General features: G+C 52.8%; 1 protein-coding gene across 2 annotated transcripts in view; it reads right to left on the minus strand.

The window, feature by feature from the left end:
• Positions 1-920: 920 nt before the first annotated feature.
• The window catches only part of P2ry2 (purinergic receptor P2Y2), a 14,683-nt gene continuing 729 nt past the window's right edge, over positions 921-14,874 (minus strand). For both annotated transcript variants that reach the window (XM_055623533.1, XM_055623534.1), the window contains 2 exons: positions 7,796-7,971; positions 921-2,983 (listed from right to left, as the gene is read on the minus strand). In XM_055623533.1, coding sequence (XP_055479508.1) covers positions 1,855-2,979 — 1,125 coding nt within the window. In that variant the 5' untranslated portion in view covers positions 2,980-2,983; positions 7,796-7,971 and the 3' untranslated portion in view covers positions 921-1,854. The remainder of the gene's footprint in view (positions 2,984-7,795; positions 7,972-14,874) is intronic.

Here is a 14,874-nt window from a genome sequence, read left to right on the forward strand (position 1 = left end):
CCTCACGTCACTGCTGGACAATGGTCTGGGTTGGTGGAAAAACTTGGTCTTACTTGGGCTGAAAATAGCACAGGGCAGAAGGGTCAGGAATCCTACCCTCCAGGCCAGCGGCCTGCCTGGACGCCGGGCAGCATGTCCACACCATGGGTCGGGCAGTCTGACTGGCTCCTGGAGCTGGAACCATAGGCCTATCCCTGGTTCCCCCGGAAAGTGCTGTTATCCGTGGCTGCCACAGAGCTAGGCGGTGAGAGGCCTTCCTGTCCCGGAGGCCCTGTGTCCTCTGAAATCTGCATGCAGTGGTTAAAGAAAGTTCCCTGGGGTAAGCCACAGTGTGCTCACCATCCAAGTGGCTGCCGAGTTCTGCTGTTTCTGAGCAGCTTTGTGGTGTGTGTGTGTGTGTGTGTGTGTGTGTGTGTGTATGAAAACCAGGACTCTGGTCCATGGTAAATATTAAAGGCCCCTCCAACTCACCACGTGCATCTTGGCCTCCAGGCTCCAGCACAGCTCAGAGCTCAGGTGTAGGTAGGCAGGATGCAATGGGGAGAGGTTCCTCACAGGGACCTTCCGTCTGTGGCTTCGTGAGGCCTGTCACCTTTGCCTGTTCCTGCCTAAACCCCAGAGCTGGCCCTGCCCACTTTCTTGCATTCTAGGGAGCCTTCCCCAACCAGGACTCACACAGCAACTCAGTATGGTCTGTGCTGAAGTTCCCTGCACCTGCTTTTAAGAACCAGCTGTTGGAGAGGTGTGGTACCCGCCTGTAATCCCAGCACTTTGGCAACCAGGGGCCATAGGGTAAGGAGTTCAAGGTCAGCTTCAGCTACATGGCAAATTTGAAGGCTACCTTTGGTTACCTGAGGTCCCGTCTAACTAGCAGGAGAAAGACCCAGTTGTTGATTTTCAAAAATTTTGCAAAGAGATGGTTACTGTGTTGGTAATTTGTAATTGGAACTGGACCGGCCGCAGTGGGGTTACCTTGCACCACAGTTGGCAGTGTTATAAATAAGGCCCCACCCGTACCCCAGTTCTCTTAAACAGTTCAACATCTACCAGCACATGTGAGGGTCTGTGAACTGGGGAGCCAACCCCCAGAACTAGAGCCCTGCTTGACTCTTCTCCATGCTTGGCATAGTACAGTACACATGACAGGTGGCCTAAAGGCAGGGTTGACCTGGGGATCTGAGGAGGGATCCCCGCTCCGAGGCCCCCGGAAAGCAGTGCTAGGAAGGCGGGTGGCAGAGATATCAGGCCCTTGGGAGGGTGCTGACGGCTTCCCAGGCCTCGCCCCATTCTCTGACCATGCAGTAGAGCACAGCCCAAGAGGTCGGCATGGCCTTCCACATAAGTTACGCTTTCCACCTGCCTCCAGATGGATCTGACGTCAGCTTTCAGATGTTTGTCCTTGGCCTGAGGGTCCTTCCTCTGAGCTGAGTCCACTGTAGTGCCCAGGTCCATCCCGCGTCACCGTGGATCTTGGCCCTGATTACCCACCAAGAGTCCGCTGGTCATCTTGTGTTTCCACTCCGAATCCAGGCAGCTAGCCCAGACTGGCTGTGTCCTTCCTGGACCTGCTCTTCCCTTGGATGTAGGAGGCTGAACCTCAGCCTAGGTACCGCAGCAGGAAAGGCAGCTGTTTGCCTGGGCGTCAGGGGGCATTGCCTTCCTTAAGCTCTGATTTCCCAACTCACACATACAAATGATTGGAGACTTTGGGGTCCTGCTACTCTTGACTATCCTGAACCCCTGCCAACTGAGAGTTGCTGATGATCTGTATCTGAGGACATCAGCCCATCTGGACAAGCCTTGGTCACCTACAGATCCCCAACATGAACCAGCTCCTGCCCCAGGGGCTCTGACCTAGAGATGAATATCCTTAGTCTCAGTCCCAGCTGGTGTGGACTCTGTCCTTCTTGAGTCATCACTGCTGATCGACACAATTTTCCTCACGGTGTCGTTTCTGTTAGACCTGTGCAGGCCCGGCCTGCGACGAGCCTGGGGGCTGGGAGTGGGCTCTGTGGGTGGCTTGGCATCTCGGGCAAACCGGACAAGCCTCTGCCCTGCCAGGAAGTAGAGCACAGGGTCAAGGCAGCTGTTGGCGCTGGCCAGCGGCCGGGTGATCTTGTACGCCATGTTGATGGCATTGAGGGTGTGGCAACTGAGGTCAAGTGACCGGAAGGAGTAGTAGAGGGTGCGGGTGACGTGGAAAGGCAGGAAGCAGAGGGCGAAGACGGCCAGGACCAGGGCGATGGTGCGCACGGACTTGCGCTTGGCCCGGGGCAGGCCTGTGGTCCCGTAAGCAGGTTTGAGCAGCCGCCGCGCCATGAGCACGTAACAGACCAGGATGACGGAAAAGGGCACAGCGAAGAGCAGGCCCAGCATGACGGAGCTGTAAGCCACGAAGTGGCTGAAGAGCTCCCGGGCGGAGGTGTCGTGGCAGGTGATGCGGCTGCCCCGCACACTGGTGGTGACGAAGTAGAGCACGGGCGCCTGGCAGGCCAGCACCAGCCCCCACACCAGCGCAGCCACGCGGCGGGCATAGCGGGCCCGGCCCCAGCGCAGGGAGTGCAGCGGGCGCAGGACGCCCAGGCACCGGTGCACGCTGATGCAGGTGAGGAAGAGGATGCTGCAGTAGAGGTTGGTGTAGAAGAGGAAGCGCACCAGCTTGCAGAGGACCGTGCTGAACGGCCAGTGGTCGCCCTGCGCGTAGTAATAAACCAGCAGCGGCAGGGAGGCCGCGTAGAGGGAGTCAGAGACCGCCAGGTGAAACATGTAGGTGGTGGAGGCGTTCCAGGTCTTGAGGCGGCACAGGAAGATGTAGAGAGCCACGACGTTCAGGCACAGGCCGAGCACGCACACCACGCCGTAGGACACGGGCAGCAGCACGTACTTGAAGTCCTCGTTGAAGCGACACTTGTAGCCCAGTTCATCTCCCTCCCAGCTGCCATTGGTGGTGCTGTTCCAGGGGTCCTGGTCTGCTGCCATTGCCCTGCGGGAAATGGAGGCGTGGAGAGGAAGCAGTCAGAACTGGAACTCAAAGGGACCCCCTTGCTTCCGTGTGCCGAGGGTGAGAGTGACAGGCTTAACCGTGGCCACAGACAGCTCGCTTATAGTGCAGGGGGCTCTGGGTTCCTACCCCGGTAACACACATACTAAAGATTTGCTTGAGCCAGGCAGAAGCGGGAGAACTGCGTTCAAGGTCTGCTTGGGCAGCCTGGACTACATAATAAGACCCTATCACAAAACAAACAAACAAAAACGAAAACAAAAAACCCATTTGTTTATCCAAATCAAGACTCCCCTCCCCACTATACAGGGTCTCACTATGTAGCCCTGGCTGCCCTGGAACTAGCTCTGTAGACCAGGCTGGCCTCGAACTCACAGAGATCCACCTGCCTCTGCCTCCCTGAGTGCTGGGATTAAAGGCCTGTGCGCCACCACTGCCCTCTCCAAATCAAGACTTGCACTGTCATGTGAGTTGTATTGTCATGTCTGTTGGGTTGAGCGGTTGTGATCAAGGCCATGTGGTCTTCAAAGTCTGAGATATTTACTCTGGAACCTGCTGTCCCTTGCTCTAAAACCCTGGGTCAGATACTTCAAGACCAAGGACTCAAAGGCTTTAACTGAGAACTGGGGGTTCCAGAGGGGTATAACTTCAGATTATAGGAAGTGGCCTTGAGATTGACCCTCTGCTGCACCCCTCTGCCCTCTGCCCACTCCCCACTGCCCACTGAGGCTTCTCTGGTCTGGGCATCCAGCATGGAGTCCTCACAGACTCCTGCTTTAAAAATCCATCCTCCAGTCTCTGGGGTCTGGGAGAATTGACAAGGGTCTCCCTCTTCCATCATCCAGTTCCTTGTGCAACTCTCCTTTTGGACTCTTAACTTTTGTTTTATGTGTGTGGGTGTCTTGTCTGTGTGTATCTGTGCACCGAGTGTGTGGCTGGTGCCTGCAGAGGTTAGGGATGCACTGGGCCTGAAGCACGGAGAGATAGAAACTGCTCTGGGGTAACAGAACCCCAATCTCCGGCAAGAGCTACAAGTGCTGCTAAGCAGCATCTCTCCAGCCCCTCGGGCAACTGTGTTAAGGAAGGTGCTATTCCTATATTCTGGTGCTTTCTGCACCTGCAAACAGCGGTCCTGTTCTCCGCCTGTGAGGGGATGGCTGGATGGCATGGTAACCTTCCCAGAGAGTCCAGGGAAGTTTGGGGTTGCATTGGGATTTGGGGAGGAGGGAGGTTTCTTTGGTGGAGTGAATTTAGCTCTTCCAGGCCTTCCCTGGCGCAGGACGCCTTTCCACTGTCTTTGTGTCTTCTACTTGGCCCTGTTCACAGGTTCTGACCAGCGAGTGGACAATGAATGCCTGACAGGCAGATGACCACCTCTCCTCCTCTCTGTGTACCATCCTGTGACCACTCAGAGCTCTTTCAGTTAGGGTGAGGAGGCTGAGGCAGGAATAGCAGGAGTTTGAAGCAGCCTGACTATATAGAAAGACACTGTCTCCAAACAGTGGGGGAGGGGAGTGGCCAGTGAGATGACTCAGCAGGTAAAGGCACCTGCGGCTGAGACAGGTGACCTGGAATGGTAGAAGGAGAGCCTCTCCCAAGTGGTCCTTCACATGTGCGACACGGACATACACACAGGATAAACAAACAGCTGCCCTCACAGATAGGAAGTTTGTGGATGAAAAAGAAAACGACAACTCTTCCTGGGCTAGAGTAGAAAAGCTTTACCCAAAGGGCTCAACGGCAAAACATGACCTAATACAATGTGGTAAGTAGTGAGTAATTTGCTTCCTTTACCTTCCTTTTCCTGAAATAATGATATCATATGTCTACAGAGAACAAGATCGTGTGGATCTAATTTTATTGAAAAGCTTAAAAATAAATAAAAAATGGTTTGATGCATTTATTTTATGTATATGAATGTTTTGTCTGTGTGTATGTACATGTAACTTGCATGTGTGTGCCTCACACCAGCAGAAGGTGGGTCAGGTCCCTTGGAACTGGAGTTAGGGATATTTGGGAACCACCGTGTAGGGAGTGGATCCTCTGCAAGAGCAGCAATCACTCTAACCACTGAGCCAGAAATACTAATTTAAAAGTATATGTCTATATTTATGGCTGTGAGCCTAGCCTTTAACGGCTGAGCCATCTCACCCATCAGAACGGGTAAGATCAAAAACTCAAGTGACAACACATGCTGGAGAGGATGGGGAGAAAGGGGAACCCTCCTCCACTGCTGGTGGGAATGTAAACTTGTACAACCACTCTGAAAATCAATCTGGCACTTTCTCAGACAATTAGGAATAGTGCTTCCTCAAGATTGAGCTATTCCACTCCTAGGCATATATCCAAAAGAAGCTCAAGTATACAACAAGGATGTTTGCTCAACTATGTTCGTAACAGCTTTATTTGTAATAGCCAGAAGGTGGAAACAACCCAGATGCCCCTCAGTTGAGGAATGGATACAGAAATTGTGGTACATTTACACAATAGAATACTACTGAGAAATTAAAAACAAGGAAATCTTGAAATTTTCAGGCAAATGGTGGGAACTAGAAAAGATCATCCTGAGTGAGGTATCCCAGAAGCAGAAAGACACACAGGGTATATACTCACTCATAAGTGGATATTAGACATATAATATAGGATAATCATACTACAATCTGTACACCTAAAGAATCAATCAAGAAGGGGAACCCTGGGTAAGATGATCAATCCTCATTCAGAAAGGCAAATGGGATGGACATCAGAAGAGGGAGAAAACAGGGAACAGGACAGGAGCCTTCCACAGAGGCTCTGAAAAGTTCTACCCTGCAGGGTATCAAAGCAGATGCTGAGACTCTTAGCCAAACTTTGGGCAGAGTGCAGGGAATCTTATGAAGGAAGGGGGAGATAGAAATACCTGGAGGGGACAGGAGTTCCACAAGAAGAGCAACAGAATCAAAAAATCTGGACACGGGTCATTTCTGAGACTGATACTCCAACCAAGGACCATGCATGGAGATAACCTAGAACCTCTGCACAGATAGATGTAGCCCATGGCAGTTCAGTGTTCAAGTGGGTTCCCTAGTAATGGGAACAGGAACTGTCACTGACATGAACTGGCCTGCTCTTTGAACACGGCCTTCTCAGGGGAGAGCAGCCTTACCAGGCCACAGAGGAAGACAATGCAGCCACTCCTGATAAGACCTGATAGGCTAGGGTCAGATGGAAGGGGAGGAGGACCTCTCTTATCAGTGGACTGGGGAAGGGGCATGGGTGGAGAAGAGGGATGGAGGGTGGGATTGGAAGGGGAAGAGGGAGGGAGCTACAGGTGGGATACAAAGGGAATAAACTGTAATTAATAAAAAGAAAAAATGTCTGTGTATGAGAGTTTTTCCTGAGTATATGTGTGCTATGCCACTCAGGCTGAAGAAGGCATCGCTTCCCTGGAACTGAAGTTACAAATGGTTGTGAACTACCAAGTGGGACTCAAACCTGGGTCCTCTGAAAGAAACCAGTTAAGCCACCTCTCCAGCCCCAACAAATAGTAAATTTATCAACAACAAAAAGTTTGTTTTTTTTTTAAACTGTAGTATTCCTCCCTTGGTGATACTTCTTTTCTCACTTTTCCACAATAAATCTACATGCTCTTTGTTTAAAGCAAAGCAAAACAGAACAACAACAACAAAAAAATGACAGTAAGAACACCACTCTCAGCTGCAGGCAGGGAGCGGGGACCCTGGGTGGAAAGACAGCAGCAGACTGAACATAAGAGTCCCAGGTAAGAAGTCCTCCTCCGCCTCAAGGGTCAGATCCCCACCCTAGAGAATGGTAGTGGCCCCTCAGGAGGAGCGTTGCTACACTGGACAGAGTGGCCTCTTCTAACCTTCGCACTGCTGTCCACTCAGAGGCAGCCTCGGGGGCAGCATCAGCTTTCCACTGTCTTTGTGCCTATTCACAGGGCTTCCTGCTGTTCTCTGCTGGTGGAATCTCTGACCCTGAAAGGCAGGGTGGAAACTTCCTTGTCCCCAGAACCAAGGAGCTTCCCTTTCCACCTGTTTTAAGACATCCTGGCCTCTGCCCTCCACGCCAGCTGGGAACTCTATCACAATGGCCCTGTTCCAGACTGACCCTGGCCATCCTTTCCTTCCCTGGGCCAACTCACTAGCCTGTAAAGCCCATCCTGCCAGCCCCCAGCCCTCTCCCTCAGCACCAGTTTCTGATCTCTACTGACCTCAGCTCCATGGAGACTTGTCCCCTTATATTGGCTGGCTCTGCTATGGCCAGTTCTCTCTGGCCATGTCCCAAGAGCTATGGGGCCCAGCCCGCCCAAGTGGGCCCCAGAGGGGTCCTACACTACCTTCCGTCCAACATGACAGAACCCAGAAGATCCTGTCCTGTCCCCTCTCCTAGGGACAGGGAAACCATCTGGGAATGGCATTCTAGGGATGGGTCAGCAGGCTAAGGCAACCTCATACTTTACTTGGCCCGTCTCCGGCTCAGTCTCAGTTCCGTACGCTGTAGTCCCTTCTGCTACCTTTCCTGCTCGGTAGCCATCAGGTTAGGTTTAAGTGGCTCCCACAGGGCACAGTTCCTGGTAAATATCTACACAGAGGTTAAACTATTTTTGTTGTTGTTGTTGTTGTTATACTGGAAGGAATTAGAAAAAACTAGTCTTGATGCCAAGGGCCGTCTGGCTCCGGAGCCTGGGATAAGGGAGCAGAGCAGGGTCCCTGCCTCGGATCCCGCTGATTAAGCAGAATTCAATGCACACACAGAAAAAAATGCCTGCCAGACAGCGGCCGCCTCACACACCTGATCAGCTCCTGCTCTTGGTGTGGTGAGGATGCTCAGCACCTGCTTCAGTTCTTCACTCATAAATGCACAGGCCTGGACCAGCTGAGGCAAGAAACAGGAAGAACAGGTTCCCAGGCCTGGGGCCCGGCCCAGCCTCCAGCATTTTTCAGGGCAAGCAGCTGCCTGGAGGGCTCCTGTAGACACGCAGGGATGAGAAAGAGTCTGTCAGCCTGGCCATGTTTCTTTTCTCCCTCTCTCTTTCTCTTCCCCCACAGATTGCATCCTTTGCCTCAACTGTGGCCCCGAAGAAGCCAGGAGGAGACAGGTCAGGCTTGCCTGGCCACAGTGCCCTCTGCACGCCCTGCTATCCCCTGCGAGCACATATGTTCCAGGAATGGGCTGTTCATAGCCTCCCTCTCCCACACCCCCTTTCACAGGAAGGAGGCCTTGTGGAAGGCTGGTAGCTTGCAAAGCTGAGCCAAGTCTCCAGTGTCCTTTCCCTTGGTCCTGGATCTGCACTTCAGCCCCACAGCAGGAACTGGTCGATACCCTCTTGGCCTGGCATACAGCAGACGTGAGTGCAACATACTTTTGGCCAGGACAGGTGTCTGACTGGAGGCCCCTCCGATTCACACCTAGACACTCCTCCACAGGCGTTATAAATATGCACATCCACCACGCCTGGGCACACAGCCTCAAACACCATAGACCCCCGGACACACACCTTCACATTCATGTACGCGTGCGGGGGGCTTATTGGCGTGGTCTAGATGGGGCCTGGTCAAGCCTCTCTGCTGAATCCCCATTTGATGGAGGAGGAAACTCAAGGACGGAGCTGAGCTGAGAGCCCCTCACATCCAACAGGCACAGGGGGCATTTGGCACCTGCTAGAGAGAAGACAGCTGCCTGGCAGAAGGAACCTTCTGTGCGAACAGGTCTCAGCAGCCACCAGGAGCCTCCTGGGTAATTTTTTTTCTTTTGAGACAGAGCTCTATACATCTCAAAACTCACTGTGTAGCTGAGGATGAACTTGGCTTTCTGATTCTGCTCCCCTTAGTTCCCAAGTGTTGGGATTATAGATATGTACCATTACCTCATGTTTCTTTGTTGTTGTTGTTTTCTTTTTCGAGACAGGGTTTCGCTGTGTGGCCCTGGCTGTCGTGGACTTGCTTATTAGACCAGTCTGGCCTTGAACGCACAGAGATCTGCCTGCCTCTGCCTTCCTGAGTGCTGGGATTACAGGCGTGGGCCACGTCACCCAGCGCCATCACATCGTGTTTATATGGGGCTGGGGCTAGACAACCTAGGGCTTCAGGTATGCTAGGCAAGTATTTTAACAGTTGTGAGACACACATATACCGCACACTCCTCTCTTTCTTTCTTTTCCCTCCCTCCCTCCCTCCCTCCCTCCCTCCCTCCCTCCCTCCCTCTCTTCTTTCTTTCTTTCCTGTTTGGTTTTGGGTGCTAGGGATTGAATCCAGGGCCTGAAGCATCTAGGCGAGTGCTCTGCAACTGAGCTATGCTTCCAGGCCTCTGAATGTATTTCCCCATCTTCTTACTGTCTCAACAATGGGGGAGTGGAACCCCCAAGCTGTAGGTAAGGTGTGAAGATGGGAGAGCAAAAGGAGAGGGGTGGCAGCAGGAAGAAATCCAAGAGCGGGCCGGAAGTGCCTCCTAGCCGCTGATGACTAGATGCACTAACCATAACCCTGGCATCTTAGGCTGACGCAGTTCAGAGCGTGGGTTGCTATCTGGCTGTCTGCTCAAGAGTCTGGTGGCAAGCTGAGCTCCCCCTCTCACCCTGCCCCTCTCAGGTGCACACCCTGAGCCCATCCTCAGGAGGTGCCACATTCTCAAAGGCCCCTACAGTCCTTCTAGGTGGCCATCTCTCAGTTCTCCACCCTGTCCACCACTCACCAAATAATACCAGTCAGACCAGTGGACTTCCTTAGACGTACCTTATGTGCCCTTTGCCCTGAAGCAGACAGAGGACTAACCTTTTCCTCTGGGCTGCAGTCCTTGCCTCCCTCTGCCCTGCCTTTCCAACCTTAACTCTTCAGTCCATCGTCTTCTTGATGCCCACCTTTCAGTACATGACCACCTGAGCTCAGACCCTCCCACAGCTCCCTAGTGCTGCCAGGTTAACATCCAAGGTCCCCCTCTGCACTGTTTCCATTCTCACCCACATGGCAATCGGCTTCTTAAGGTCTCGCTCAAGACCCCCAGAGGGTCACAGGCAAAGCCAAGCCCAGCAGGGAGAGCCCTTGCCTCTGCTCTTGCCCTGCCTCCCCTGGTTCTTTCCTCACTAGTCCCAGGCTAGTGAGTCTAAAACCAAGAGGAAGAAGTTGGGCCATTTCTAGGCTGGCAGCGGAATTTCCTGGGTGGTTGGACAACATTCCAGCTCCTCTACCAAGGTGGCTCTGGAATGTGCCACCTGCTAGGCTGGTGGACCCTGTCCAGCCTGGCAGGGGAGAGCGTCCTGTTACACCCCAGAAACCCCTTGCTGCCCCTGCCTTTGTCAGAAAGAAAGTTCTGGAGGGGAATTGAGGACCTAGACTTAGGACGGCATCAAGAGGCAGGAGAGAACACAGGGTGGGCGGGAAATCCGTTCTGCCCTTCCCAGCTGTTGGATGGACAGGGCTGCAAGTCCCGAAGCCCACATGCCAGTCTCCTCTTAACAGAGCAGAACCTGCCTGTGAGCTGTTGAGGTAGCTCAACAACAACAAAAAGCCACACTCACATTATAGAATAACAAGAGAGCAGGTTGCTATGTAGGGCAGAGACAAGAGGGATGGGGTACCCCCAAAGAAGCACGCCTGCAGGAATTTCAGGGGAGGGCACAGTGGCAAGGGCATAGCTGACCTAAGATGAGCACCTGGCACTCCCAGTCATCCTGGGGAGGAGGAGCTCCAGAGCCCTCTGCACCCCCTCTGCTCCCCAGGCTTGTTCCTGTGCGGATTACCTGGAGACTCTGAGACTGCATTCTCCCCCAGTCTCAAGAAGTTCGTTGTCAAGGTCAAGGATGCACACCCAGAAACAGAGAATGACAATCAGGGTGGCCTGAAGGAAGCTGAGGAGGCCCTGCTGAGAAAGGAGGCGCTGGTGGGCAGGGAAGGTTTCCTGGAGGAACGGCACCTGGCTTGTGGCTAGACAGATGAGTAGGCATGGGGCGGTTAGAGAGAGGAGTGATCGAAAAGCTGGGCGAGACGGCTAACCAGCTAAGCACCTCTGTGGTCGGTGTGTAGTACAGGGCGGTCTAGGCAACCGAGATTAGGAGCCTAGAAGTCACTGCCTGTCCACCCACCCACCCAAATGTCCACCACGGGGCTATAGGATAGCAGTTCCTCCCAGCTCCGAATGTTACGTCATGAGACCGAGCGCTGAGCATAGGCCTACCCTGGAGACACAGCTCAAGGGTGACCTCTGATGGTATAGGATGGTGTGTGTGTGTGTGTGTGTGTGTGTGTGTGTGTGTGTGTGTGCGCGCGCGCGCGCGCGCGCGCTGTGAGGCCTTCCTTCTAGGAAGTCCCTGTGCTCTGCAGCACTTCCCCTAGACCCCCCCCAAAGAGATCTGCTGTGGGAGCCACTCACTGAGGCTGAGACCCCTAAGGAGAAAGGGCCTACCTAGCTAGCCGCAGGACTCCAAACCCCTGATCCTTCCTGGCTCAGCTCAGCCAAGTGCAGCACAGGACTTCACAGATGGATGAAATGGAACCACAGGGTCCCGGACTCCTCCCCTGCGTGCCTGCAGTGAGGCCCAAGAAACAAGAACCCTGGGCTCAGGCTCCAACTTGGGGCCTGTTTTGCTGTGCAGTCTGGGTCGACCCAGTCTCTGAGTGTGAGTTTTTTTTTTTTTTTTTTTTTTTTTTTCAAGACAGGGTTTCTCTGTGTAGCCCTTGGCTGTCCTGAACTCACTTTGTAGACCAGGCTGGCCTTGTACCCACAGAGATCCACCTGCCTCTGCCTTTCTGAGTGCTGGGATCACAGGCTTGATGAGTGTGAGTTCTTTATTGGTCAAACTGGAAGAGTCACAGACCCTCGGGACAGCTCATGAGGAGTGAATAGGACCAGGGAGTGATGGGGTCCCCTGGGGAGCAAGATGTGCACAATCCTCCTTGCAGGCAGCATCTCCCCATCGTGGCAGGAAAACACTGAATTCTAGGATCCCACGACACTTCTAATCTAATCTGCCCTGGGTCCCCAGCACAGAGACAGAGGTCATGGTCCAAGCCTGGGGAGGGGCAGGAAGCATTCGGCTTATGAGCCGGGAGACTCGGGGCACACATCACAGGATGCACAGGAGGCTGTATGGCCAACACCGCCTCCTCAGAGCTCTTATGGAATATTTCCAGGCCAGTGACTCTGAGTCTGACCCCAAGAGTGCCCGAATCCCATGCTGTTCCTTCAGTTCGCCTGCTGAAGCAGGTGCTGCATCCAAAGGTCTCTTTCTTGTGGCTCTGAAAAGCCTTCAGCTGAGATTCTCAGAGCCCCAGGAGTTCGTGCTCAGAGTAGCACAACCATAGCTGAAAGGAAAAGGAGCCACAAAGCTCCAGCAAACACCTGCCTATGCCTCTCTGCCTGCGTGGCTTCAGAGGGTGAGCTCTGAAAGCCAAGCTTTGAGAAAAGACCCAGGGCTGGATAGGTCATCTTGGGAGATCCAACCATATCCAAAGGGAACTCAGGGGTCACAGAGCCAGAGACAACGTGTGTCTCGGGGAGGTGGTCAGGGGGAGCTTCCCAAGGAGTTGCTCCTTAAAAGACAACCCAGGTTGTCAAGAAGACAGAGATGAGAAAGAAGGAAGCACAAGCGAGGGCTCAGTGGGTGAAGGTACAGGCTGTTGAGGAAGTGCCAGGCGGTCACAAGTAGCTGGCTTGAAGGGTTAGGTGGCATGGAATGTGTGGGGGCCAAGGAATTCATAAGGGCTCAAATGCCAAGCTGAGGGCTTATTCTCCAGATTACAAAGGGAAGGCATTTTCAGGGCTGGCACTGTGGTTAGTACCGGGGAGTTGGGAGGGTAGGTGACCACTGAGGAGATTGTACTTCTAATGGTACAGCCAGAAGAAGTAGCATCCTGGCTTGGGATTCCTCGTGAGCCTCTTTTCCATCCCAAGCCCAAGCTTGGCCGAAGTCTCTCTTACAAATAGAACTGGAGGCGAGGCGCTCTCTAGGAGACTGTAACCGTACAAGCCAGAAGAAGGCCTAGTGTCTAGGTGTGTCTTCTTCAAAGACAGGGACAGGACACCAAAATGGAGGTGGGCCCAGCAGGGTCCAAGATGACATTGTCTGCATCAGAGAATCCTGTTACTCATTCTATACCAAGATTGAAGCAGGCCTCAGGGGCTGGCAATGACAGGGCAATAGAGGAGCCTCTCTCTCTCTTTCTCCCTCTCTCTCCCTCTCTCTCTCCCCACTGCAGGGCTAGGATGTAGCTCAGTAGGTAGAATGTTTACCTAGAATTCAAGAAGCCTTGGTTTGATTGCCAGCACCAAATATAACGGGTGCATACCTACAAGCCCAGCATTCAAGAGGTAGAGGCAGGAGGATTGGGAGTTTAAGGTCATTCTACAGACTGAGTTCAAGGCCAGCATAAGCTACATAAGACCCCTTCTCGGGGCAGGAGAGCCCACTATGGTGGCTCTTCATGAAACAAGTCTGTCCTCATCTAAATTCCCACTGTACCTGGCTGCTCATTTCCCAGCTTCTCCCTGGCATCTGCCATGCACCGCACCTGTGCTGGGTCATGAGGCAGAGATGGCCTGGCTTTATAACACTAACTGGTTTCTCTAGAGATTAAGGAGGACCCTGCATACATGTTCTTCCTATTAGGCCCTACTGGTGGCTTAAGGACCCAAGGGCATTTTGGGGAAAGTATGGGTTATTGGGGTGCACAGACAGGCCTAAGGAAGGAAGTTAGGAGAGAGAAGAGATACACTGGAGGGCACTTCTTAATCATCAGGTCAGCAAGATCTTCCTGGTCCTATGAGCAGACCTGGGGATACAGCTATTATCCCATAAACAGCTGGGCAATTAGACCACAATGGAGCCCCAAAGAAAGGCTCCTGGGGGCAGCCAGGAAGCATGGTGCATGCCTTTAATCTCAGAGCTCCAGAGTTAGGTTATGAGCAGAACTCTGTGTGTCTGAGGTCAGCCTGGTCCCTATGGTGAGCTCCAGGCCATCGAAAGAGAGAGAGAGAGAGAGAGAGAGAGAGAGAGAACCTGTGGTATTCAAACTCCCTTCAGCCTAGAAACAAGTGGTATACCCTCATCCTGAAGCTTTGGTCCTGGACAGGGAAAGCTCAGCTGGAGCAGGCAGGCAGGAGTCCCAGGTTTTATCTGGCTTTGTGACCTTGAATAAGACATTCTCCAAGACCCTGTTTTCTCATCTACAAAATAAAGGTAATAGTTCCTTTCTCATGGGGCCTTTAGGAGGATAAAATGAGGGATTTTTATAAACTGTAACAAGTAACAATTTAACAACGCTTCAATAGTAGCATAAGTAGTTGTAAGTTAAACGGAAGAAAGATTACAGATATATATATATATATATTTTTTTTTTTTAATTAAGAAATTAAAGATCTCCTGGTGTCACCCATGGGCTTTGGTTGATGTGCTCACACTCCCAGCTGGTTCCTGGCAGATGTGGGCACGAGGCGTACCGGAAAGACCACAACCCCACTCCACACCTGGAAGCCTTCTCTGAGGATTATTCGGTATGCCTGCCTTCCCAGCTCCTGGAAACCCAGGGGAATCCAAAGCTTGTGCCATCCCTCATGTGGGACCTTGAGGGCACTGGCCCCCTTTTAGAGGCTGGCTGTTGAGAGAATCGACTTCCTCCCGCCCTCACCCATGGGTAACCGACGCTTTCCTGGGGCCCCAAACTGAGCTTCAGAAGCCACTATTCTAAACTTGATCCAGAACAAGGCTGCTGACCCAGGAACTCTGCGGATGCCGTTCTGAGAACAGCAGTCACCTAGCCCTACAAATCCCCAAACTGGAAAGGCTAGTTCCCAGCAGCATGTAGGCCTGGGTCTAGCTCCTGGAGATCAGCAACACACACACACACACACACACACACACACACACACACACACACACA

The sequence above is a fragment of the Psammomys obesus genome, unplaced genomic scaffold, assembly GCF_907164565.1.
Source record: "Psammomys obesus unplaced genomic scaffold, mPsaObe1.curated_primary_1811, whole genome shotgun sequence".
Lineage (NCBI taxonomy): Eukaryota > Metazoa > Chordata > Mammalia > Rodentia > Muridae > Psammomys > Psammomys obesus.